Source organism: Leopardus geoffroyi, chromosome A2 (genome assembly GCF_018350155.1).
Source record: "Leopardus geoffroyi isolate Oge1 chromosome A2, O.geoffroyi_Oge1_pat1.0, whole genome shotgun sequence".
NCBI lineage: Eukaryota > Metazoa > Chordata > Mammalia > Carnivora > Felidae > Leopardus > Leopardus geoffroyi.
In genome coordinates, this window is record NC_059331.1 from 166,498,048 (window position 1) to 166,525,250 (window position 27,203).

The window sequence follows — 27,203 nt, forward strand, 5'->3', positions numbered from 1 at the left end:
ACATTGAACCACTCTTGTATCCTAGGACTAAATCCCACTTGATCGTGGTGAATGATTTTTTTTAATGTATTGTTGGATTTGGTTTGCTAATATTTTGTTGATGATTTTTGTATCTGTATTCATCAGAGATGATTGGCCTGTAGTTCTCTTTTTTTGTGGTGTCTTTATCTGGTTTGGTATCAGGGTAATGCTGGCCTCATAGAATGAATTTGGAAGCTTTCCTTCCTCTTTTATTTTTTGGAATAGTTTGAAAAGAATAGATATTAACTCTTCTTTAAAACTTACATAGAATTTGCCTGTGAAGCCATCTCATCCTGGGCTTTTGTTTGGTGGGAGTTTTTTTTTATTACAAATTCAGTTTTATTGCTGTTAATCAGCCTGTTCAAATTTTCTATTTCTTCTTTGTTCAGTTTTTGGAGGAGGCTGTAAGTTTCTAAGAATTTATCCATTTCTGCTAAGTTGTACAATTTGTTGGCACATAACTTTTCATAATCTCTTACACTCCTTTGTATTTCTGTGGTGTTGGTGGTTATTTCTCCTCTGTCACTTTTGATTTTGTTCATTTGAGCCCCTTGCCTCCCTGTCCCTTCCCGCCCCCTCTGTTTTTGATGAATCTGGCTGAAAATTCATCAAATTTTGTGCTTTATCAAAGGACCAGCTCTTGGTTTCATGGACCAGTTCTATTGTTTTTGTATTTTGTTTTTGTCTTGTTTTTTTTTTTTTTTTTAGTTTCTATTTTGATTATTTCTGCTCTAATATTTATTATTTCCTTCCTTCTACTGATTTAGGGTTTTGTTTGTTCTTTTTTTCCATAGCTCCTTTAGGCATATGGCTAAGTTGGTTTTTTGAGATTTTTTTTTTCTTTCTGAGGTAGGCCTGTACTGCTATAAATTTCCCTCTTAGAACAGCTTTTGCTGCATGCCAAAGATTTTTGGACCATTGTGTTTAAATTTTCATTTGTCTGCATATATTTTTTGATTTCATCTTTTATTTCTTGGTTGAACCATTTATTGTTTAGTAGATGCTATTTAACCTCCATGTATTTAGGGTCTTTCCAGATTTTTTTCTTGCGCTTGATTTCTACTTTCATAGTGTTGTGGTCAGAAAAGATTCATGGTATGACTTTGGCCTTTTTAAATTTGTTGACAGTTGTTTTGTGACCTAATACATAGTCTATTCTGGAGAATGTTCCATGTGCACTCGAAAATAATGTGTATTCTGCTGTTTTAGGATGGAATGTTCAGAATATATCTCTTAAGTCCATCTGGTCTAGTGTGTCATTTTAAGGCACTCTTTCCTTGTTGATTTTCTTTTTGGATGGTTGTTCCATTTATCTAAGTGGGATGTTAAACTTCCCTATTATTGTGTTACTATGGATTATTTCCTTTATGTTTGTTATTAGCTGCCTTATGTATTTGGGTGTTTCCATGTTAGGTGCATAAATATATACAATTGTTGTATCTTGTTGGGTTGTTCTCTTTATGATTATGTAGTGTCCTTCTTTGTCTCTTATTGCGGTCTTGCTTTGAAGTCTGCTTTGTCCAATCTTTTGCCACCCCAGGTTTCTTTTCACTTCTATTTTCATAATAAATACTTTTTCAATATGCATATGTCTTTAGGTCTCAAATGAGTCTCTTGTGGGTACCATAAAGATGGATCTTGCTTTTAATCCATTCTGTCACCCTGTGTCTTTTGATTGGAGGGTTTAGTCCATTTATATTCAGAGTAATTATTGACAGATATGTACGTATTACCATTTTGTTGTTTTAGTAATTTTTGTTCCTTCCTTGGTCTCTTCTTTCATGATGTGTTGACTTTCTTTAGTGACATTCTTATATTCCTTTCTCTTTATTTTTTTGCATATCTATTACTGGTTTTTCATTTGTGGTTACCATTCGGTTTGTATATAATATCTTATGCATATAGAATTCCATATTAATTTGATGGATGCTTCAGTTTAGACCCATTCTAGAAGCACTAAATGTCTACTCCTCACCCCCACCACATACACACATTTTAAGTATATGATGTCATACTTTACCTTCTTTTATTTTGTGAGTCCTTGAGTAACTTTTGTAGATATACTTAATTTTGCTGCTTTTGTGTTTCCTACTTTTCTTACTCCTGCTTATGGTCTCTCATTTTCACTCAAAAGAGTCTTCTTTAACATTTCTTTTAAGGCTGTCTTAGTGTTGATGAATTCCTTTAACTTTTGTTTGTGTGGGAAACTCCTTCTCTTTCTATTCTGAATGATAACTTTGCTGGATACAGTATTCTTGGCTGGAAGTTTTTTGGTTTTTTGTTTTTTCTTTCAGCACTTTGAATACATCATGCCACTCCCTTCTGGCCTGCAAAGTTCCTGCTGAAAACTCAACTGATAGCCTTATGGGGTTTCCCTTGTAGGTAACCTTTTTTTTGGTCTCATTCTGTTTTTAAAATTCTCTGTATCACTTCTTTTGCCATTTTAATTACTATGTTTCTTGGTGTGGACCTCCTTGGATTGATTTTTTTTTTTTTTTTTTTTTTTGGGCTCTCTGTGCCTCCTAGATCTGGATTTTTGTTTCCTTCCCCAGATTCAGGAAGTTTTCAGCTATTATTGCTTTAAATAAATGTTCTGCCCCCTTCTTGCTCTTCTCCTTTTGGGATCCCTATAATGCAAATGTTATCATATTTGATGGTGTCTCCAAGTTCCCTTAGTCTATTTTCATCTTTTGTTATTTTTTTTCTCTCTCCTGTTCAGCTTGATTGCTTTCCGTTACTCTATCCTACAGGTTGCTGATCTATTCTTCTGCTTCCTCTAGTCTACTATTTATTCCCTCTAGTGTATTTTTAAGTTCACTTATTGTATTCTTCATCTCTAATTAGATTAGTTTTTTGTATTTTTTCTCTCTTTGCTGAGCATCTCACTGATGTCCTCCAGTCTTTTCTCAAGTATCTTTATGACCATTACTTTAAATTCTCTATCAGCCGTATTACTTACCTCCATTTTGCTTAGGTCTCTTGCTGTGATTTTTGTCCCTTTCTTTCATTTGGGACATATTCCTCTGTCTCATTTTATCTAACTCTCCGTGTCTGTTTCTGTGTGTTAGGACAGTCAGCTGTGTCTCTTGCTCTTGAAAGTAATGGCCTTCTGAAGAAGCCCTGTAGCGCCCCGCAGTGCCATGCGCCCTGTTCACCAGAACCCGGTGCTTCAGGGGTGTCTCCTGTGTATGTTGCATGTGCTCTGCTCTTGTGGCTGAGGCTCTTTTTCCCTTAGTCCAGCCATCTGTAGTGGCTCTCTTTGCCTGTTGTGGGAAGAGTTTGGTCCCTGTGCTGTTAGTGGGCGAGTCTGGGGCCACTTTAGGCTTGAGCTGAGTCAGACCAGGCATTTGCGTCATGCGGCAGCACCAAACCACAGGGTGCTTTCCCTGTGTTGTCCCCTGAGGTTTCCTTGGTGCTGGGGGGGTGGGGGTTGGCTATAGTCAGAACAGCTCTCCGCCCCCAGTCCACTGCTGAGGCCATAGTCTGACTGGTGTGTGTGTGGTTATCTTTCCCTCTCCCTGCAGTGGGAGTCACTTTGCAGTAGTGCCGGCCCCTGTTGGGGCTGCTCGCACACTGCCAGGCTTGTGGTACCACTTTGGACAGGTTCTGGCCCAAGGGGTATTGGAGGGGGCAGGTCCACAGGAGGATGTGGAGCACTCACGGTGCCAGCAAAGTGGCTGGTACTTAGGAAGAGATCTGCAGCAACCCAGGAAAACTCCCACTGAGGCAGGGATGGAGGGGTGGGTCCGAAGAAGTGTGTGGGGGCAGGGCACCCTGTTAGCCAGCCAGGTGGAGAGTGTTGGTGCTGCCCTGGTTCCCGCAGGTGTCTGTGTATCTAGGCTGGGGTGGGGGGCCACCTTCCCCCTCACATCCTATACAAGTGTACCTTTAAAATTCATCTATTCTGATCTTTGCCATCCTGACCACACATAAAATTCTTTCCAAAGATTCCCCTTCACAAACTTTCTACAACTTTTTTTTTTTTTTCATTTAGACTTTGTTGTAAATTCTCCCTCTCTAAATCACCAGTCTCGTTTCAGGATAAAATTACTTTTTTTTTTTCTCTCAACAAAAACTTATTCTCATTCTTTATGCCTTTCTTACATATTTCCTACTTTGGCCACGCATAGAGTTGGCTTCTTTATCATTTCCAGCAGTATAATTACATTTAGCAGAATTTTTCTTTTTACATTTAGCATATTTTTTTTTTTTACATTTAGCAGAATTTTAACTCTCGGCTACCATAGTGTCCAGTGAAAACTTAGTTACCAATTGTGAACTATTACACCAGAATTCTTTAGAGTGGGAAATTTATGAATATATTTTATGACTTCTAGACACGTGTGTTTTTCCACAGTGCAACTTTCAATAAAGCACAAAACATGTTTACCAGGAGACCCAAGTATCTTTAGATTCTCTGTAATAAGAAGGCAAAAGCAGATAAACCTAATGTTTAGTAATTAAGGTTTCAGTATTTTATCTTATTTGGAAAAAAGTTAGATATCCAGTGAATTCAACCCAATGTGTCATTCAGTCTAGCAAGACTCCAGTGGTTTATGGTTTAAAGATCTTGGAAGCTTTTTAAAAGTTCACAAACATTTTCTATAAAACTGACTAGCTCTGGGGCACGTGGGTGGCTCAGTTGGTTAGGTGTCCGACTTCGGCTCAGGTCATGATCTCGCCATCTATGAGTTCGAGCCCCGCATCAGGCTCTGTGCTGACAGCTCAGAGTCTGGAGCCTACTTGGGATTCTGTGTGTGTCTCTCTCTCTGCCCCTCCCCTGCTCATGCTCGGTTTCTCTCTCTCTCAAAACTAAACATTAAAAAAACTAAAAAAAAAAAAAAAAAACAACTGACTAGCTCTTAACAATTACCCATGAAACCTTGAGACCAAATCAGCCATCATTTTAAGTCATTTTTGCTGACAGATTACAGGAGTTTCAACGTGAATCTGATACATTCAGGTAGAGTAAAAGCTGATTATGTGTATTATACTTGACGTTGATAGTTCCAAAAACATGTCTATTTTCATTAAATCAATGACTTGGAACTAGCATTAGAACCGAATGTGTTGCACATGTGTCCATCACGACATTAGTCAATTTGCTCCCTGCCGTCAACTTTAGCCGGGGCTCCTGGGGGCAAAGCTGAAATGAGCGGTTTGAGTCCAGGGGAGCCCTTGGGCCCCTTCATGCTGATTTGGGACATGCTCCGGTTTGAACCTCATCAGGAGGTGGCCTGACAGCTTCCGGTCCTCGGAGGTGAGGGTAGGAGGGGCCAGTGGTGCCAGAGGTGCTGAGGGTGGTGTGGGGGCCGGCTGTGCGAGTGCCCCAGTGGTGGTTGTGCGGGAACAGGAAGGGGGACCGTAGAGGTGGGTGGGGTGCTGCCGGCCGGGCCAGAGGCAGATTCAAGGTTGGGACTAACATCTCTCCATTTCCATCTCCTGTCTCTCCCTCCTGCAAGACGGGCTTTCTCCCTGGTTGTTCTCAGCCGTCTGGAGGAGGCAGGACTGGAGGCAGTGGACGGGGCGTCAGTTCTGGTGCTTCTGTTTGGGGAAGTGGATTTAGGATTTCCAGCGCCTGTTTTCCTCCTCCTCTTCCTCATCTTTCTGACTTTTGAGAAGGGCATTGGGGGTCTTGGATTTGTGCCCATCCTTGTCTCTCTGGACCATCGGTTGACATGAGGCGTCTTTATTACGGAGTAACCCCAAAAGCCTGAATGTAGGGAATTTCATCCCAGATCACGTAAACTTGGAAAACATTTGGGTTAGTTTTTATCTTTCTGAGTTTTAGAAGCGATGGCCCCTAAACCAATTAAATAGAGCTCCCTTACAAATTAATTTTAGCAACACCATCTGGAAGTGGAGAAGAAATCTCCGTTATTACACATGGACATATAGACAAGATGCAAACAATACATAGCCTTTGTTTCACTCATATTTGTGGAGAAGACATTAAAGACCCGATTTCCGACTATCCCCCTTTTATCAAAACAAATCTAACTGCAAGATGGCATTATCATTTATGGGTCCATCAGTTTTGTTTTTTTTTTTCCATTTTCCAGTCAGAACACAGCCAATTTTGCCCAAAGATGCCAAAAGCCGCAACAGCAAACACAAGCCAAATGTAGCCCAGAGGACCTCCGTGAGCACTGATTGAACCAAACGGCTTCCTAGTTTCCGGTTGCTTTCTCTGTGTGCACGAGAAAACGAATTCAGACGTGTGGAAAGAACCCCATTTGGGCCATCCGAGACTTCGATTTTCCCAGTTAAGTAAGCATTGCGAATAGAGGTTCCCTATGTGTTGTGCACAGAGCCTGCCGGAGCTCCCGTGGGTGGTGGGTGGTTTTCCGGGAGCTTTCAGCTCTCGAAGCATGGTTCCCCATTCCTCTTGTCGTGGTTTTATTTTTCGAGTAAGGCTCGAAGGAGATCTAAAGATGTTAAGTGTGGTGGGCCAGTCCGTGCTGCTCAGATCCCTTCCCGGGAGCTGGGATACACTCTCTTCCGCGCCTCGGTTTCTCCCTGTGAGGTCTGAGACCATTGAGCACCGGATGATCAATCCTGTGTGTGCGTCCCCAGACGAGCCAAGCATTAGTTACCTCATGAGGTGGGAAGTTCCTCCGGGACCGCCGTGTGTCACGAATAGCCACAGACGCTTCCGCGAGGCTCTCGGTCACCTGAAGGCACCATTTGGCCCGAAGGAGCAAGTGTCCCTTCTCTTCCACGCTGAGTGATTCAGTGTCTCGTGTTTGTAGCCAGAAAGTTTACTCCAGCCTTCCGTTAACAGCATCGATGATGATAATGCTCAACGAAAACAACCAACCCCTGTAGGTTATTCCCGCCCGGAGAACGTCACAGGCAGCCCTCGACAGCTCGAGTACAAGGGCTGTCGGTTCAAATTGAGGGGGTCGGATAGCAGGAGTCACCGGTACACCCGTGAGAAGTCGGAGGGCACACAGGGCTCGTGCTGGGACGGGGCGCCGAGTTCCAGACGACCCCCAGCTGTGTTCAGGGGGGTTGCTCTGACACACTGCCGACTCCCCCAAGAAAGGTTGAGACAGAACACACCTGCCTTAAAATATTAAAGAGAGGGGCTCCTGGGTGGCTCAGCAGGTTGAGCATCCAATTCTTGATTTCAGCTCAGGTCACGATCTCACAGTTCATGGGTTCAAGCCCCACGTCGGGCTCTGCCCTGACAGTGTGGAGCCTGCTTGGGATTCTCTCTCTCCCTCTGCCTGCCCCTCCCCTCCAAAAATAAAGAGAAAGAAAAAGCATCTTATTCGTGCCCAAGTTGGGGCCGCCACCCAGGATGCACAGTCTTCACAAGGTTGCTCCGGGGAAGGAACATGGGCTGCAGGATTATATGTTTATTTACACAGAATTTACACGGAGTTACAGAGAGAATCCAGAGGAAAAGCATTCCGGAAAGCGACAGGCTTTATCTTATGTTTTTAGTGTGCGTGAGACTGTATGACTTTAATCTTAGGGAAAGCATGGAGGTTTTTTTTCTTTATGTCTGAAACGTTCCTTTTTGGTTATTATTGTTATTATTATCATTATTATTATTTAACAAAGCAGATGTACTGTGTGTGCACGGCAAAGAAATAGAGCCCACGCTTGGAGGTTTTGCTGAATCCTTTTGACCTTGGTAAATGTTCAAGTATAGCTTCCCTGGGAGCCTAGGAACAGGGCCCACGAACGTTAAAAGTCGGAAATTTCCTTTATTTTATCAAAGTATCACACGTAATCCAAAACTGGAGTCCTCATCGTTCTGTTATCTAACGATCCCAGAGGTTGACGATGGTGATGAACATACATCATTTCTGTATCAGGGAAAATCTGAAAATAGGCATAAATTGAAACGAAAACCAAGTCATTTGCATGCACTTGCAAAACAAAGCTTACGAGTGAGAAATCATGGCTGAAAAAGAATCAGGACAACTGGGATCGTGAAGAAAAGTTCGGAGCAAGTGCTACGCGCTCCGCTCACGACTGCGGCTCCTGGTGTCGGGGGCTGCGATGAAATCCCCTCTGAAAAGAAATACAAAATGTTGCTCAGGAAAGTGTGTAGGAGGAAGTGTACACAGGGTTCTAAACTAAAATCTGAGCGGTACATCCGTATCACCGTAAACTGCACCCCGTATCTCCGGGCGCACCTGTTAGGAAGCTGGTCGGTCGCTCAGAAACCTGCCACGTTGCCCCTCTGGGGACGGAGGCCGGGCAGGGTACACGGCAGCACAAGGCAGACGGTCGTGTTCATCGTGGGTGGGTGGGCAGTGCGGCTGATCACGGGGAGTTTAGGTCCAAATTCCTAGAAAGTCACGCTCCAGATGTAACCCGCTCCAGGGGGTACACCCGCTGTCTCCTGACGGCACGGTGGCCGCCCAAAGCCAAGGTGCCATTTTTCACTGCCGTTCTCAAAGTGGATCCGTGAGTCTCCGTTAAAGAGGTTATAAAATGTCCAAGGGAACCCACACCCAGGACCTCTGAAACATCCCGTCTTTGCCAGCATCTCACACGTCAGGGCAGCTGCCCGCATTTTCTCCGAATTCTCCCTCCTGCTTGGCCAGCGCTGGCTCTTTCTGCTCAGCTCTGCCCGCGCCTTCTTGCCTCTGGGATGGGACCCCTTGGGGTGCTCGGGGCTCACGCCCCGGGGCTGCAGCCGAGCCCGGCGCACGGTGCACACTGCCGTGGGGGGGGGGGGGGGGGCACCAGGTCCTTGAGGTGAGAAGCAGGGGGTGAAGGCCGCGCCTTCCCCTGCTTCCCCTCGCCACGTAAAACCAGACGCGCGCGGCATTCCGGGCCGAGGAGTCGACTCTGCCTCGGTGGCCATCGGTACTTGTGCTCGGTGTCAGGGTCGGCGGTGCTCTGCCCGTCGCATCAGCCGCGCAGGTGCAGCGTTAACAGGACGCGGTTTCCGTTACGTGGGGTTGCCGGTGGCAAAAGTAACCTCCTAGGCGCCGGGAAGGGCGGCCCCGTCGGGTGCACCGAGTCCCTCTGCTCCCGTAGGTGCTGCAGTCCTCAGGGAAGGGCGTGACCTTCTCTGTCCTTGTCCGGGACCAGCGGGTAGAGTCCCGTCTCTCGGGCTGACAGCAGAAGGGAGTCCCTGAGCCCAGCACGGACGGGCTGCGGCGGGACGCCAGCCCCAGGAGGACAAGTGCTGCGGCGGGAGCCGTCCCTGTGTGCAGCCGGGGAAGCCACGTCGCCCCCGCCCGCGCCGTGAGCGGTGGATGTGCGCTGGGCATGACTCCCCGGCAGGCGGCGGGTCGGGACCGATCTCGCGTGGCTTTGGCTGTGCGTGTTCCTGAGCGGACATCACCTCGCCTCCCCGCTGGAGCCGCGTCATCCGGTGCTCGCTTGAAGCTAACGTTCCCACGGGAGGGGAGTGCTCTTGCTTCTCAGCCGAGAAAACACCGTCTCTCCTCCCTGGCCTCCAGACCCCACATCCTCCCTTCCTGGGGTCAGTGGACCTAACTATGTGGATGGTTTTCCAGTCGTAAACCCCGGGCACCCTGCCCCTGCCCCTGCCCCATGCCAGGCAGGGCTTCCGTCCCCGATCTGGTGAACGGAAGGGGAAGCCAGGCTTCTGGGCGCGGTCCCTGCTCCGCCTGCCCAGCCCGCGGTTCCCCAGCACCGAAGAAAGACCTCCAGGCCCATTTGCGTCTGTTCTCCGTACGGCGGAGAAGGAGATGTTCGCGGACCCTTGTTCTGTCGTTCTGGAAGTACCTCCCCGTCTGCTGGTTTTGTCTTGTTTCTAACACAGGGAGTCTTTAATCCTTCCTGGGTCGGATGCCTCTTCAGATGTGACGGGCGCCAGAGAAAGATACGCAGACACGTGCACGCACGCACACGGACGCATTTGCGTGTAACTCTACACGTGGATTCGGGGTTCTGGCCACTGGGTTTGAGAGGGTTCAGTTCAAGTCTGTGCAAGAGCAGGCGGTGAACTCGCAAGAAGTTCTCCCCAACCTCCACTCTGCTACTCGCTGGTTTAACTGGTCTTCATTTCCTTCTTTCTTTTTTTTTTTTTCAACGTTTATTTATTTTTGGGACAGAGAGAGGCAGAGCATGAACGGGGGAGGGGCAGAGAGAGAGGGAGACACAGAATCAGAAACAGGCTCCAGGCTCCGAGCCATCAGCCCAGAGCCCGACGCGGGGCTCGAACTCACGGACCGCGAGATCGTGACCTGGCTGAAGTCGGACGCCTAACCGACTGCGCCACCCAGGCGCCCCTTCCTTCTTTCTTAAAAGCCGGCGAAACACACAGAATTGACGACGTCCGTCATTTCTAAGTGTCCAATTAAGTGGCCGTGAGCGTATCTGCCTCGTTCTGTAACCGTCACCCCCGTCCTCTCCAGAACTTCACTGTCCCCAACTGAGACTCTGTCCCCATGGAACACGAACTCCCCATCCCTTACCCAGCCCCCGGTGCCCACCGCCCACGGTCTCTATGGATTTGACGGCTCTAGGGACCCCCCCCCCCCCGCCAGAAGTGGACTCACGCAGTATTTGTCCCTTGTGACTCCCTTATTTGAGCACAACGTCCCCGGGGTTGACCCATGTTGTAGCAGGTGTCAGGATCTCGAGACTGAGTGTTGCGTCGGGCCCACGGGCTACCTTTGGCTTCTCCGCTCATTAGCAGATAGACACTCGGGTTGTCCCCCACGCTTGGGTGCTGCGACTGCTGCTTATGAACGGGGGTGTGTAAATGTCTCACGAAGAGCCTGCTTTCAGACCTTTTGGGTAAAGACCCAGGAGTGGAACCGCTGGGTCTTAGGGCGCTTTACTTTTACACGTCGAGGACCCTCCACACCGCTTTCCGGAGCGGCTGCACCGGTTGACATTCCCACCGGCGGTGCACGAGGGGTCGTTTGTCTACCTCCTGGTTTTTCTTCTTATTGACAGCAGCCGTCCTGGTGGGTGGGAGGTGGTGGTTCACTGTGGCTGTGATCTCCGTTTCCCTGACGATGAGGATACTGAGCACCTTACTGGCCATTCACCTTCTTTGGAGACACAGCTGTGAAGTCGTTTGCCCGTTTTGAAACCAGGCTTTTTTCTTGTGGTGGAGTTGGAGTCTCTATATGCTCTAGACCTGAGCTCCTTATGTGATACAGGATTGGCAAATGTTTCTCTCATTCAGTAGCTTGTCTTTTCACTGCTGGTGGTGTCTGTTGATACGGAACAGGCTTGAGTTTTGATGCCCGATTTACCTGTTTTCGCTCTGTTGCTTGTGCAGACAAGTAAGCGCATGCCTCAGAGGTGTTTTTTACACAGGATCAGAGGGAAGCAGGAAAGGCTTTCCGGGGCAGTGAGCAGGAGGGGCTGCCGGACGGAGCGGCAGGAAGCGGTGCGTGTGGCTGACGGGACCGAGGGCCTGGGTGGGGACGTCCCAAGGCATTGGGACTTCAGGCCGCACAGCCTGGGTACCTTCTTCTTAGCAGGACCGTGGGACAGTACGGAGGGCAGCAGGGAGGGGAAGACACAGGAGGCAAGATGAGCCTGGCGGGAACGGGGACGGACAGACGCGACCATCTGTGCAGGTGAGCTGACGGAGCGAGGGGACGTGTGGACAGGCGGTGAGGCGGGGGGCAGCCGGAGGACGTGCCAGCCGCGGCAGCTCGGAGGCGGCCGTCGGGTGTGACGAGAACGGGGGCGGGGAGACGGGGCCTGCCGGGTGCGCGGCGGCTGATGGAACAGACGTGGGAGTGCAGTCACCGGTGAGTGTGCAGAGGCAGCTAGGTTCCCGCGGATGCAGACCTTCCTTAACTGCGCACTTGCTTTTTAATCGAGCAGACATCGGGGACTCGGGAGGGCTCCCCGAGAGCACGGGTGCCTGGGTTGAGGGGCTTTGCCTCCTGCCTGCGGGCCGTCTCCGGGGCCTTGCTCGCTCGCCACAGGGTTTGAAGAACGTGGCGTCGTGTGGCCGGTCCCACTCGACCGTTCCTTCTGCAGTCCCCAGAGGTGGATTACAACACGTCCAACCTTCCCCGGTGACCACGAGGACACGCAGGATTTCTCCCACTCTCCTCTCGACGCACTGCACCGACCGCTGCAAATGGACACCCTTTTGCCACCCGTCTGGCAGGGAGCAGAATTCCGCGGACTCTGGTCTTGGAGCTTCTCAGATGGACCGTCCACCTCCTCACCGGCACTCGCGGTGCCAACGGGAGCCCACACGGGTGGCCGCCGGCCCTCCAGACACGACACGGCCACACCGGGTCCCCGAGCATGGAAGCGAGCCTCATGCAGGTAAGGAGCTGGTTTTCATCTTATTTAGGATTAGCTTTAACTTAAAAACGGCCACGAACTTTGTTGCTGGGCAACAGTCCTGCTTAGAATAGCTGGGGCACGTACATCTTTTTAAACTGTAAGTGGCGTGAAATCTAAATACAGAGAAACCATTTCTAATGAAAATTTATTGTCAGAATCGAGATGCGCTCTAAGCGTAAAATACACAATAGATTATTTAAAGACGGCACCGAGAAAACCACCACTGTCACGGTAATCTAATATTGATGACCTGTCACTGGGACGATATTTTAGATACGCTGGTGTGGTGTTAAATAAAATTGCAAACACTTAAAAGTTGTTTAAATTTTCGTGTGGCTACTAGGAATTTTTAAATCGCACATGTAGTGCCTACTTCTGCTGAACAACCCTGAGCCAGACAACACGGGATGAAGACTTCGTTTTCTTAAGAGAAAAGAACTCCTCTCATCAACTTCCGTGAGAAGCGTTTACCTGAAGTCTCTATTCTTACGTGTTCCTCTGGAGCTTCCCCGGAGCCGCCAAATCGGTGCTCGACAGCTGCGTGAGCCAGCTGGCTGCAGACAGCTCCTGGAGTGCTTAAGGATGATTTCTTGGCAGCTTTTGGAAAAAAACACTAATTGAAAGGTTAATCAAATCAGTCATCCTCGCGTGTTGGTTAAGCAGACGCCCCGTCTCCGCCGCAGACTGAACAGATGTGGGGCTCTGCGTCCGCGCCTTCGCTTTTGAGCACGGAAGCAGTGGGGTGGCATTCTGAATCGAAATCGTGTTCTCGGTTGGGAAACTCTGCTTCCCTTTCAGGATCTTGCGGGATCTACGTTGGTAGCGACACTAATTCCGATTCTACAGGGGATTTTTTTGTTTGTTTGTTTGTTTATTCTGAGAGGGGGAGAGAGAGAATCCCAAGCAGCCTCCACACTGTCGGCACAGAGTCCAAGGTGGGGCTTGAGTCCCTGAACCAACGTGAGACGAAGTCAAGTCAGACACTTGACCAACCGGGCCACCCAGGCGCCTCTGCAGGTGAGTGTTCCTAAGTCTGCTTAGGTGCAAAATTATTAGCTTCTAAGCAGGCACATTTTGTTAAAAATACAAGTAAATGCCAGAATATGCACTGTTCGTAGCACATACTCAAAGAGCTCAAGATAAATACTCCCAGTAGCCGACAACAATAAATACGTGTCAGTCACACTAAGACTGAGGATGTGCCCACACGGTAATCGGGCAGGTCACTGGCAAACACACAGAAGGTCAAGGGTTAGACAGGGGAGAATCACTTGAAGACACTGACCCGTACCTTAAAATTACGAAGTGTGTGGTGATGTCCCTTCCGCCTGTAGAAAGAACTTCACGTGGCCCCACCCCAGCAGAGCTGAACACCCGAAGAAACTGTCCTGAGCGTGTGATCGTCACCGGAGCCCTACAGGAACACTAAGAATTCCCAACATGGAATTCAATTCCTTCTGTGTTCATGTTTTTAATGCAGGTGTGCCGCCTAAACCAAGTTCAAGAGTTAAACTGTAGAGGCTGTGCGGTTGAAGAATAAGCCATCAAGTGGGTCACAACTGTTTCAAGGAAGACGTCTGTTTCTAGGAAGGCATTTCGGGAATCGTTATGGAAGCAAACTCTGAACGTGCCAGATAAGCACGGTAAGAGCACCTCTGTGGTGGTATTGCTTAAACACGCTCCTGTACTGAACAGGACAGCGTAAGAAAGGTGTCAGGACTGACCTACCTGCTAAGACAGTGGTCTCTCGTTATTTGATGGTGCCCACAATCCAACAGGAAGTGTGGGAGAGCCACGTGCGGGGCGGGAGCAGGATGGATATGTGGTGTCCGAGGTTCCGACTGGTCCGTGTCCGCATCGCAGGGGTTGCTGAACGTTCTGGGTACCCCTCTGCTTGGGAGCTTATTACATTGGCAGAGAATGCTGCCTTCCAGAAATGATTTCTTTGGGAAAAACTTAGAATATATTTTGTCTTGGAATGACTTAAAATGTGATCCAGTTTGATGCACGTCATATAAATGATGCCAAAAAAAAAAAAAAAATACAGAATAAATTCTAAGTTCAAAAGTACATTTATTTAAAATGTGGGCAAGATATCAATATAAAAGAAAAGAGTATAAGAAATAAAAATAATCAAAGTACAAAACATTTCAAATCTTTAACATCATAATTTAGAGATAGCAAGGTCTTTATTTACACCATTTTATTTGTAGTTGAAGTTCTGTTAACAGTGTTGTGAAAACATTTAAAAACCTGGCAAATGAATCATAAAACCTAATGTGGGCTCATAAATTCATATAATACAAAACATAATTTATGTTTCCTCAGAATAAAATTACACATCTTAAAAAGATGCAGCATATGTATCCTATTGGTTTTCCTGCTCTAGAGCGCCTGCCTCCCAAAGCAGCTGGCAAACGCGGGCCTCTGCAGGAAGCGGGTCCGTCCACCCGACGGCGGCCGGGCCCGTGCCCAGGACTCCAGTCGCGGTGCAGATGCCATCAGTTGAATTTATACGTAGGTTTGTTGAGGAAAACACACTTTGAACACGAGGCAAGCTTACATCCCTATGGGACCCCAAGTCTAGTTAGCCAGCGTCAGGGCCCGTCTAAGACCCTGGACCGCGTTCCTCGTACCCACTCAAACCCAGCAATCTGGATCAGGGGCAGCTTTCCACGTGCCCCGCACGGACTGCCACGGCCCCAGCCGCTCTGCGGCAGGGCCTGGGACCAGCGCCCGTGAAGAAGCCGAGGCTGCATCACGGCGGATGCCCCTTTCGGCCACAAGGCAGAGCCCAGGCAGCTGCCCCTAGTGCCCCGCACAGGACCCCCCCCCCCCCCCCCCCGGCAGCTCTCCACAAAGGCTCCGTTCCGTCTCTAGACAGGACACGAGGCCCCTGAGAGGACACCCCCACATCACCCAGATGACTTCTAAAGCAGTTCTTTCTGAAAGTCAAGGTGGCACAGACTAGACATTCACAAACGTCTAAAAATCCGGAAAAGATGTAAGAGTACGAATCGTATGAAGACAGATGCTTCTAGCTCACGGCAGGGCACCTGCAGCGATGGAGCCGGCCTCTTACCGCCCGCGCCACACGGATGCGTGCGGTTCTGATCCTAGTGGGGACGGGGGGCCCTGCACCGAGCCGCCTTCAGAAAAAGGATATGATTCATAGTCCAGTGTCTGCGTGAGCACCCCGGTGAGCACGAACTCTGCGTTATGGACGTCTGAAAGAGAGGGGCGGACCGTGAGGACAGACACGCTGCTGTGCGCTCGCGCCCACAAACACAGCAACACACCGTACCTATGCCCCGTGCGAAATACTCCCGACACAAGTGAAGGTCGTTCTCGCAGGATATTAAGATGATCTCTGATAAGCTCTAAGGAAAAGAAAGGGAGTTTATCGGTCACCGAACAGTGAATCTCGTCTGGGACGGCGAGGAGTCGGCTGTTTCCCTTCTATCCACCTTATTTTGCTTGTGCTCCACAAGTTTCCGGAAAGACGGCTGTTTAGACAACACTCGTCCCCCTGCACATTCCACGATCGCCTTCATGGTCGACAGGCTTGGGCAGATTCCAGGCGTGATGTAAAAATATTTTGCCTAAAAATGGAACGAAAATACGTGCACTTTGAATCGTTAGGGTACGTCAGTCTTCATAAATCCTACCCTGAGAGTTTCGACAAAATGTGTCGTCTCGGGAAGTTCCGGAAGGAAGTACCACCCCGCCGCGAGTCCCCAGCCTGAGACGGGCCTGGAGGAAGCCGGGAGGTAACTGTGGAAAAAACAAGTCTGTCCTTATGTCAGGTGTGAGCTGTGAGGAGTACAAGTGACTGGAATTGACGTTCCTAAAAGACACGAAGAATTCTGTGGGATCGGGAGGAACAGTGTAAACATTTTTCACAATTTCCATAGAATTCTAAATGGGCATCAGATCATCCCCCTCCGTCTGTCAAGCGCGAGGCAGGCACAGCGCCTGTGTTCTCTTCGTTACCCGGGCCTGGTTGGCGCTCCGACTAGGAAATGATTCTGATGGTTAAGATTCAGTTTCCTAACGCCTTTGTTTTCAAGTGTTCCATAAAGCACGGTGTTAAACTGCTTGCAGGAAAAGAACTAACGTTTGGAAAACTCTGCTGTTTCGAGGGAGATACACCCTAACGGCATTCACGTGCCTCAGCTGGTTCCTTAAGTGTAAAAACAGAACAGCCTGAACGTTTTTTTGTGTGTGTCCAAGGAGCTTCTCTAACAAATGTTTAAACATCTTCAGCCTTGAGTTACTCAGGCATACGTTCAATTCATGTTTTGCCAAGAATCTTCTTTCTCCAGCTGCGTGTGCGTTTAATGAGAAGAGCGTTAAGTAGCAAAGATTTGTTAAAAGCAGAAAAACCAACTTAAATGCCTCGCACCGATTAAGTTATCCCTGGCCACGCGCTCTGAAGGCCCAGGTACACCGCGCACTCCCGACAGCCAGCAGGGCGCAGGGCTCCGGAGGCGCACCGGGTCTCCCCGGCCAAGACCTCCAGTAACATGTCCCGGGAGGAGCACCAGGCTCCCCCCCACCCCCCCGCCGGGCGTGTGTCACCTCCAACCGTGCCATCTGTAACTCCGTGGGGACCTTTCCCTTTAAAGTGTACCTTGAAGAGTGGAGAAGCGTGTGCCCTCTTCAAGGACTCTTCCAGACTGAAAGAGAACAGCACTTCGGCCTCAGCGTCTCGGAGGAGGTAGTTCTGCTCATCTGGAAGACAAGAGCCGCCCGCTCAACAAAGTGCAGACTCAGGGGACACGGGCCGTGCACCCCGGAGGTCATGCCGCCGGTCAAGTGCACGCCGCTCGAGGCTCACGCTTCCCTGGGAAAGCTCTGAATCCTGAAATGTCAGCTGTATGTCTGACAATGTCACTCACTCTGCCCCGGAAACAGCCAGAGCAGGTGAAGGACAGTGCGTCTTCACCTTCCGAGGTTATAAGCTCGTGGGAGACAGTGGACTGAGAGGAAGGGCCCCTCCCGGCCGCCGCTTTGCACTGTTTCAGGGAGCTCATGGGGAGGTCAAGAACCCCAGGCCCCAAACGACCAGCTCGGAACGAGCATCACACCCAGCGCGTGTGTGAAATACCACAAGTCTCGGACTCCATGATCTGATGACCAATGAATCTTTATAGATCTGCCAAAAACATATTCCGTTTAAATACCGGACGGCGTATAGCACCTTAGAAAGAATGGTTTCACCCGACTTAGAAGCCTTTGGGCAATTTTATTGGTTTTCAGAGTTACAAGAAAAGTTAAAGATCACAAAATGTCTTAAGCTTCTCATAAATGTCTCACGATCAGAGAAGCATTTCTTCCTTTCCTCGTTTTCTAAGAGTAGCCCAGTAGCATCACAGCGCTCTAGCCAGACGGCACGCTGCTCCCCGACACGGTGGCTCAGGCCGGGGACACGTGCTCCTTCAGCCACACGTCCTTCTCTTACAGGGATGCTTTAAAAATGTAAAAACCAGTCCTAGCTCACGGGCCACAGTTTGCCGACCCGGAGCAAAGCAAGCCAATCAGTAAAGAGACCCTGAAATGACGAATGACGAACTGCTAGAGATACGAGGTCAAGTGATCAGCCAATCCGAGAAAGCGGCTCTGCAGTTTTCGGTGGGAAAAGGTATGACTGTCCGAAAATGGGAGAAGTGAAAACAAGCAGTTCAGTCACACAGAAAATGTCTGACGTGTAAGTTCTAGGGCAAAACTCGAGGCTGATCTGCCTTCTCAGGAGCTGGTGAAGAGCCCCACGCGGCGGTCAGGGGCTTGGATGGAGAGAACGGTCCCCGGAGGAACAGCGGCTCTGATGACCCCATTACGGGGAGATTTCAGACAGGAACAGAGCTGCGTCACCCTTGGGAGGAGTCAACCTGAAAGTTAAGCTTTTCAAAGCCGCACAGCAGAAATGAGCACCCCAGAAAGAGTCTGTAAAGTAGTGTCTCAATCTCTATAAATCAGAGACAAACACAAAATTACAAAACCACACCCCTAGCACACGATGAAAGCTATCGGGCCCACGTGGGGTGCCAGAACCCCAGCCGAGGGAGCCGGTGCAGGCAGAGAGGGGGCCCTGCACCCACAAGGCGGTGCTGGCGATGCTGGGACATGGGTCACGCGCGGGAACTAGGTAAGTAAACACGCGTAGTGTTCTGGAAGCCAGGCTGCTCGCCATGGGAGAACGGATTTACAAACGCAAGAGCAGAAAAGCCTAGAACTTTCTTGCGCGAAAGCCAGAAGTGTTCAAACACAGAGAGGACAGCCTGAGGGGCCCTGAAGCCAGAATGGCTCTCACTGTCCAAGTCGGGACAGTCTAGGCATCAAGGACAGCATGGTAACAACCCACGGAATGCAAGAGAAAAAGGGCTGCACACAAGGAGATAAACGAGTACGTCAAAGGAACAGTGGCAATGGCACACTTCCCAGTACTTCCCCACAGACTTACTACAGCGGAGGCGGCCAGCAGACATCGCCTGCACCCAGGGGTCCCCGTGACCCCCTCCAGTGACACGACAAGTCAGAACCGCACCACCCCGGCAGGAGCCACGTGAGGGCACGGTGCCCACCGGAGTTCCCGCACTTCATCGGGGGAAGCGGCGGGCAAACCCACACGGAGACGTGACGACCACGTGTGCTTCTGAGCTACCCTGTGGCTTTCAAGGAAGGACATCATGGGGACAACCAGGCAGAGCTGAATGAGGTCTGCAACGAGATAGTAGCAGCAGATCCTGATTTTGGCGGCTGTGCCGTGGCCGTCTGGCAGAGCATCCTCTTCTGTAGGTAACACACGACATCAGGGATGATGGCGTGTCATTTTGGGAACGTACTCGTTCACGGTTCAGGAGAAAGCAGCGATCTGTACTGTTTGCTAACTGCAACTGTTTGGGGATTGTTTAAAAAAAGGTGAGAGAGATTTGATTTCAAAAGCCAAACGTGTTCTTTAAAAACCCATCAAATGCTAACAGATGAGTAAAAGACGTGAACCTGAAAGCAAGGATTCAGATATTAATGACTCCAGATAACCTAAGGTCCATATTCTTGAGAAACTTAAAGCTTTTGGCAAAACAGAAGGTCTTTAAATATGTATTAAAAACCAACCGTTTACACACACCAACGAACTGAGCCTAAAGTTCACACGGAAAGCAAAGACGCAAAGCAGCCAGCTCGACACTGAAGGACAGGAACGAAGATGGGGGCCGCCACTGACGGACCTCAGTGCTCCAGCAGACAAGACCATGTGGCACTGGCCAAATAGATCAATGGAGAGAAGCCGAGAGACAGAGCCAAGAAACAATCACCTTGGTTTTTAACAAAGGTGCAAAGGCAATCTGAGCAAAAATCATTTAACAACTGGACGTCCACACGCAAGAAACTGAATCCAGACACAGACTGTACATTCTTCTCAACTCAAAATGCATCACTGACCTAAGTGTAAAACACAAAACCATAAACCTTCTAGAACACAGAAGAAAAATCGAGATGACCCTGAATATGGCAATGACTTTAGCTATAACACCAAAGGCACGATCCACGGAAGAAATGTGATAATCTGGACTCCGTTAGAATTGAAAACTTCTGGGGCGCCTGGGTGGCTCAGTCGGTTGAGCATCCAACTTCGGCTCAGGTCATGATCTCACGGTTTGTGGGTTTGAGCCCTGCGTTGGGTTCTGTGCTGACAGCTCAGAGCCTGAAGGTTGCTTCGGATTCTGTGTCTCTCTCTCTCTCTCTCTGTCCCTCCCCTGCTCATGCTCTGTCTCTCTCTCTCAAAAATAAACATTAGAAAAAATTTAAAAATAAAAACTTCTGCTCTGTGAAAGAAAATGTCAAAAAAATGAGAAGACAAGCCATGAACTCGGAGAAAATATTTGCAAAAAACACATTTGTTAAAGGACTGCTATATAAAATACACCAAGACCTCTTAAGATTCAATAAGAAGACAACCCAGTTAAGAAATGGGCAAAACATCTGAACAGACATGGCATCACAGAAGAATCAGTGATAGCAAAGATACTCCACATCGTGTGTCATTACCGAAGCACAGATTAAACCAACCGTAAGATCGCCCTTCCACAGCTGTGAAAATGGTGGAAACTGCGAACACGGACAACAGCAAATGCAAGTAAGGATGTGGAGCAACGGGAACTCTGCCTGCTGGCAGGAGCGCAAGACGGGGCGGCCAGCTGGGAAGGCAGCTCGGTGGCTTCTTAACAGAACTAAACATACTTTTACCATACAATCCAGCAACCCCACCCCTTGGTATTGGCTCAAGGAGTTGAAAATTTATATCTGTGCACAAGCTATACACGAATGACGGCAGTGGCTCTATTCGTCATGGTCAGGACTTGAAAGTTCTGACGCCCTTCAGCAGGTGAACAGATTAACTGTGGTCCATGCAGACAATGGACAACCGTTCGGCGCCAAACAGGAACGAGCTATGAAGTGAGGAGACCGGGAGGAGGCTTACGTGCATATCACAAAGTGAAAGAAGGCCACTCTGGAAAGGATACGTGCTGTAGGAGTCCAACTGCAAGACGTCTAGAGAAGGCAATGATTATAAAGTGGAAACACTCTCTTATGTCTGGAAATTTAGGGGATCAAATATGAAACGTCCGAACAGTTACTAGTAAATAGTAAACATTTATACTACGACTAAACCACCTTCTAACCCGCAGACATCAACAGTTATACCAGAAACAAATGAGTCAATCAGAACTTCTGTGACACAGGAAATGCCGTAAACTTTATAAAAAGATAAAAGAATCACGTGTCACAAACTGGCAAACTTGGTAAACTAAGTCAAATTTCCATTAAGGAACAGCCCATCTCATTCTAAATTTTACAACTGTTACAAAAACTTGGGAGCTAATCTGTATGTTTATAGCAATTGTTTCTACAAATGTTTTCTTTTGCCTGCATTTATTTCATTAATAGCTTTTAAGAAAACATTAATTTCAATCGAAAGAGTCTCTACAGTTATCCTCGTTACTTGCGGATTCCGCATTTGTGAGTCTGCCTACTTGCTACAATTTACTTGTAAGCTTCTGCATCGCTCGCGGAGACGCTCAGAGCAGCGACAAACCCGAGGACCAGACGCACACGTTCCCAGTGGGGGCTGAACAACGCGATGCTGGGCCTTCATCCAGTTTATACCACAAACAGGTTTCCTTTCTGTGGTCTATTTAGTGCTAATTTTCCCACACGTTTATGCTTTCTGCTGGTGACTGGTCTCAAAAGTGCCAGCGCCGAGCGTGGCCGTGCTCCCAGGGAAGGGGCCGCCGGAGACCCGGTGGCCTCCTCCGGTGTCGGTTACGTGTGGCTGGCCAGGCGTTCGGTGCGAGGGGGCCAAGAGCAGGTGTTAACACGGGCTCTTTGACACAGCGCGCACGTACGTGATGTTTTCCAGATACACACGAGGGTACGTATGGATCACAGGACCAGGGGCTCACAGGAGCCCAGCCCTGCTTCCTCTGGGAGCGATGGTTCAGTGCTCAGGAACCCGTGTCTGTGGCTACTCTGTAGGACGTAACACCAGGAATGACAGGGATCAACTATATTACTGTCGTTGAGAATTCAGGTTTTTTTGTTATTACTGATTTTCACGTAAATGATTCTTTCCTATGACTGACTTGGATAGAACATCACGGAATTTTAAGTTTGGTTTAGCTTTGCTATAAACAACAAACCTAAGTGTCTGCAAACAAGTTATTTTTCCGGATCATACTTTCTTATCTGTATGTTAGACTACATGAACTTCAAAATACGCGTGCTTTTTATTAATTTTTTTACAGTAAAGACAATCAGATTTAAACACGAGTGGCTGAGAAAACGGCACGGATCTGCAGTATGACATGTCCCCGTCAGGGAGAAGTCAGGTTAGAGCGTGAGGGCAGTGAGGACGGGAAGGTCTCTGCTGGCCTGGGGCATCCACGGCATCCCCCTGCCCCAGGGGTAGAACGAGCGGGCACAGCCGAGAGAGTGGGAGGAGAGCCCTGGGCCCAGGGCAGGTGGCTGCGGAGAAACAGGAGAGTGGGTGCGTCCTGACAGGGGGCCGGTCACTGCTGTCGATGCCACATGATGGGGGTGGGGGGGGGGGCCGGGGCCCACAAGGGAGCTAAGACTCAGCACCACTGCGAGATCACAGTGAAGCCTGCCCGGGCCACGCACCTGCTCTCCTGCTCCACCTGCACCAGTGGCCAGGCGAGGGCTCAGGATGTGCGCGTGGGGGTCATGTGGGCTGGGAGCACCACACGAGTGGGGGGGCGGGGGGGGGGGTCACACTGCTGCTGCTTCCACTAAAAGCACTTCGGTCCACTGATCCGTGTAACAAAACCTGTGCTTTCTCTGCCGTCTCTAAGCACGACCAGCTAGAAGGACTTCGCTCCTGGTGCCCTGAACGACGCGGGGCAGATGAGGAGGGGCGGACGACCAGCCCTCTGCCGGAGCCTGCAATCAGAGCTGTGCCCGGACACCCCTGGACGCCATCCCCGTACCCTGTGCCGCACGCGAGATCGCACTGCACGGCCAGCATCCGAACCGAACACACGCATCAGGATCGGGAAGCGGTGAGGCTGAGGCCTTATTTCCCCCAACGTCCAAACGCCGAAGCCTTCCTATTTCCCGGTACGAGGCAAAAGTATCAAATGACTCACTGGGACGTGGGAGACATTTATGAATTTAATGGTGAGTTATCAAGAGCAAGAAAGCAAATGAGGCGTTTGCTGGGATGAAAGCAGAGATAAAGTCGGGAAAAACGCGTGTCGGTTTTCCACATCAGCAACGGAGCTGTGGACGCTACGTACCGATAAACGTCTGACACTTGAAACACTCTTCCAGCCAGTCCGGCGTCACGATGTGCTTCACCACGGAGATGGCCGTCAGGAACTTCACCGTGCGCGTCACCTTGCTGGCGATGAGGTGTGTGCATTTCTGCGCAGACTCGGCGACCTCGCCCCCAAGGATGTAGAGCTTCTGGAGGGAGGGGCACAGAGCGGAGGTGAGCGCGGGGCCGCACCCGAGCGAGGCACACCGCGCTGGCCTGAGAGCTGGGAGACGGCGAGCACAGCAACGCCCATGTACGTGTCCGGAGTCGACCCCGCACCTTGAGCTAAAACCAGCGACTCCCCGAGGGCCCCGGTATCACACCCCACAGACACGATGCCCGGAGAACAAGGCGGCGCGTTTCATGAAAAGGAGCGAGCTGAAATGGGTGTTGATGAGGCACATTAACAGACCCTGTTCCTAAAAATTAGAGAAGTGACTGAGAAGACGTGAACATCCAAGAAAAATCTCAGTAACTAGGCTCAATTTTAAAAGTGAAAAAAATTGATACGGCACTTAGGACGGTTTCTTCTTCAAAACCTGAGCAGTACGATGAACGAAGCCCCCGTGATAACAGGCCGACTTACACCCTCTGAACCGCCGCCCCTGAAACAACAGCCAAGCGAGATGCCCCCTCCCTTGTGCTGTTACTTCCGACAGCACGCTGGAGGCTGCGTTCCCACTTCCTGTCCAAGCACAAGCACGCGGCCGCCCTGGTCCCCACCCAGGAGAACCGGCCTCCGATGGCCTGCGGCTTCCCCGACGCCGGGGGGGGCTTCTGGCACGAGCACGTTCAAGCAGGTTGCTCGCGTTCGCAGGACCATAAATGTGGGTCTTGTCTACTCACCCGAGTTATGTTTTCTACTATTAAGAGAGCAAGGGTCTAAGTATAAAACTATAAAAACCACAGAACAAGGTGAAACGTCACTTATGATTTAATGGCTACTTTTACTGTAAAAACGACTACAACTGATTTATAAGCCAAAGAGACTGCTGTAGCAGGACGTTCCCGATTACATGTTACTTTAACACACTGCTAGCCTAAAGCCAAGCGTACAAAAAGGAACGGTGCTAAAACTCCTCCCAGAACGTAGAATGGAATTTCACCTTAATATACTGTTGAACTTGCACAGGCTCAAATCCAGTGAAAAGCACAAAAGGGGTCAATTCTGGTGTTAACTTTTTGGTGGGAGGGGGTAGATCCTCAATTCTGTGAAAGAAAATAAAAAATGTTGTTTAGCAAACGACAGATTCTAACAGCTTGCACAAGCCTTCAGCGCTCCGAATGTGCGGGGTTCCTCGGTAAGGGGCAAGCGCGAGGGCCTCCCCGCCTTGGACGCGGTCACCCCCGAGACCGACGCGCTCCGGCTCAGGCGAACGCCGTCTCTTCCTCACCACCCTCCCCACACACACAAAGGTCTCCACGGGCTTTAAAAAGAAAGTGGGGGCTTTAGCCGGCTGTGCCAGTGGAAGCGTCCCTCACGGGCCAGGCAGTGGGGGGTGTCCACGCTGGCCAGGCAGTGACAGGGACATCCCTGGAGCCGCACCTCTGGCAGGCGCCAGGCCCCTGTCCGCTGCCCTTACACCAGAACCACAAAGCAAGCAATCTGACTTAAGCACGCATTTTAAATGAAACCTCAGTCTCACGTAGCTGACAGTTGAGGCCATTTAGGTAAAATAATTTTGTAAGGTTTGTGGCATTTTGATGACAACTTAAAAAACGCGTCATCACACGACCGAGACGTTCCTGAACGCTTCTGGAACATGGACTGTGATGTGGGGGTGCAATGGGCCTGATGCAGAGCAGGGCAGAGGCGAGGGAAGCTGGTGACCGCGGAGGACAGCCTCATCGAGTCCGCCTTGGAAGTAACGGCTTTTCCACAGTCACGAAAGGAGAAAGGTCCCCGCTCACCCTGCACCTGCCCTGCCTTACGAATCACATGACCCGCACCGGCCAGCCAGGTCTTCGGCAGGCGAGACCACCGCCTCCGCACACGTCCTTCCACGGGGCTCTCGGCCCCTGCCCGCCTGGGCCGCGGGGCTCGCCTCGGGGACGCAATCCCACACTTGCCCCTGCAGTGCAGCCCGCCAGCCCTTCCCGCCTGCCACTTTACCGACTGCGGTGGGACGCAGTTTTGCTTAAAAATAAAAAGATGCAGGGCGCCTGCGTGGCTCAGCCGGTTGGGTGTCCGACTTCGGCTCAGGGTCGAGCCCCGCGTCGGGCTCTGTGCCGACAGCTTAGAGCCTGGAACCTGCTTCAGATTCTGTGTCTCCCTCTCGCTCTGTCCCTCCCCTGTTCACGCTCTGTCTCTCCCTCAAAAATGAATACACTTAAAAAATATAAAACTTATAAAACCAAAAAGATTCAACTTTTTTTTTTTAACAAAAGAGAAAGACAGATGTGTCTGTCCCCCTTCTGGGCCCGGCCACGAGACCCAGCACAATGAGGTGATAAACCAAGAGAAAGTCAGAAGATCCTGTTTTCTATGAAAACGTCCCAGAATCTCCCCAACTGTGAGCGTTTCTAACACAGGCCTGCAGAGAACCCCAACCGTAGCGGCGGGAAGGGGCTGTCCGTACCTGGCTCTTTTGGAAGAAGGCTGGACGTTGGTCACTTCGTTCTGCTTCAGTTTGGGAGGCAGCCTCACGCCCTGTAATCACACCGGTGTCCACGTCAGCTGCACACGAAACACAGCAGCTGCCCATACACCCGCGTCAGAGAAGCGTCCCTCCGCCACACGGAAGCCAGCCGCGCCTGGATGGCAGCGAGGAGGACGCCGGCCAGGGGCCAGCGGGCTTTCTGGAGGGGTCCGCATGCCTGGCCCCTGCCTGCCGGCTGGCCCTTCCCGGCCCAGCTGCACGTGCGGTCCTCCGCCCCCGCTGCCACACGACAGCGTTCGTTCCCGCGTCGTCTGCTGTCCCGACGTGGGATTTGGAAAACACACTCCCTGCAATCTCGCCCCTAAAACACGGCTGTTCCCGCAACAGAAATCTGGCGTGTGGCGGCTCACGAAAGCTGTCCCTGGACGGACCGCCGTGCTGCCAGGGGCTACGCGGGTCACTCGTTTTACTGCGTGAAGCCACTGCCTCTCCATCTCGGGCATTTACCTTCACGTTTTCTAAACACCCCGGCTGTATCCACACGACCGAAAGAAAGTCGGCGCATCTCCAGAAAACACACGAGACCCGCTGGCCCGTCAGGCACGGGGCCAGGCTCTCCTTCTCTGACCTTTGCCCTGAGGACACAACCCTCGGCTCCTTAGTCTCCAAACTCCACACGTCGGGGGCAATGAGGAACAAGGTAAACTGGCCCCCGAGTCTCTGAGACCCGCGGCTCTGTGACCACCACACGAAGCTGCGGGACAAGCCGCCGTCCAGGCCCCTGGGGCTGAGCGGGGGAGAACATGACCACGTTCCCACCTTCATCCCGAAGGCCACGGAACATCTCTGCCAGCCGGGCGAGTCAGGAGAATATTTGCTTTTGCTGGTGTGTCAGAGCCAGTCGTGTCTTATCAAATCATAACTACTAGTTTAAGCAAAGAAAAAACACAGGACCGCATTATCATTAGCCTACGGGCTCCTTGACAGACTCTGGACGATTCTCAGCAGCTCCCAGGTTAGATTCCGAAAACAAGCAGGGCAGATCATCACAGAACACAGGCCGGGGTATCCCTGGGTGACCCTGACCGGAGGGTTCCCCTCAGTTCATTGTTTACAGGGACACAACCCCCCAATTAACTCTGTAGTGCTGACGGATGTGCTGAAAATCAGCGGGCACGTGACTCAAGTCCCTTAATACGAACAGACGGGTGAATACACACAGTGACCCGGGCGTAACCCTAACCCCTACATCACACGGCCACCCAGCATCCAGGGATCACACGGCGTGGTTACTGCAGTGTGACACGGAAAACAGGACCCGGCGTCCCAGCATCACACGAGGGAGATGTGGCTGCACGGCCCCTGCAGGAAGGCCGCCCGTCCCTGCTTCCGAGCCAACAGCCACCGGCATGTGACCTCCTCGCGTCCCAAGCCGGCGGCCTCACCCACCAGGGCCCGGGCCACAGTGAGGGGGTCCC

At 50.4% G+C, this 27,203-nt stretch overlaps 1 protein-coding gene and 1 long non-coding RNA gene across 8 annotated transcripts in view; one reads left to right on the plus strand and one right to left on the minus strand.

The window, feature by feature from the left end:
• LOC123607157 overlaps window positions 1-24,371 on the plus strand; it is a 29,680-nt gene extending 5,309 nt beyond the window's left edge. For 2 of the 4 annotated variants that reach the window (XR_006716673.1, XR_006716672.1), the window contains exons 2-6: window positions 6,084-6,291; window positions 11,971-12,267; window positions 12,632-13,305; window positions 13,769-13,931; window positions 22,662-24,371. This is a non-coding gene — a long non-coding RNA (uncharacterized LOC123607157). Of the gene's footprint in view, window positions 1-6,083; window positions 6,292-11,970; window positions 12,268-12,631; window positions 13,306-13,768; window positions 13,932-22,094; window positions 22,179-22,661 lie in introns of all 4 variants that reach the window. The other 2 variants (XR_006716670.1, XR_006716674.1) reach the window with 2 other exon arrangements.
• The window catches only part of PAXIP1 (PAX interacting protein 1), a 50,931-nt gene continuing 38,069 nt past the window's right edge, over window positions 14,342-27,203 (minus strand). For 3 of the 4 annotated variants that reach the window (XM_045496275.1, XM_045496274.1, XM_045496276.1), the window contains 8 exons: window positions 25,705-25,775; window positions 24,232-24,334; window positions 23,106-23,274; window positions 16,922-17,022; window positions 15,756-15,890; window positions 15,593-15,668; window positions 15,455-15,515; window positions 14,342-14,805 (listed from right to left, as the gene is read on the minus strand). In XM_045496275.1, coding sequence (XP_045352231.1) covers window positions 14,790-14,805; window positions 15,455-15,515; window positions 15,593-15,668; window positions 15,756-15,890; window positions 16,922-17,022; window positions 23,106-23,274; window positions 24,232-24,334; window positions 25,705-25,775 — 732 coding nt within the window. In that variant the 3' untranslated portion in view covers window positions 14,342-14,789. Of the gene's footprint in view, window positions 14,806-15,454; window positions 15,516-15,592; window positions 15,669-15,699; window positions 15,891-16,921; window positions 17,023-23,105; window positions 23,275-24,231; window positions 24,335-25,704; window positions 25,776-27,203 lie in introns of all 4 variants that reach the window. The other variant, XR_006716669.1, reaches the window with a different exon arrangement.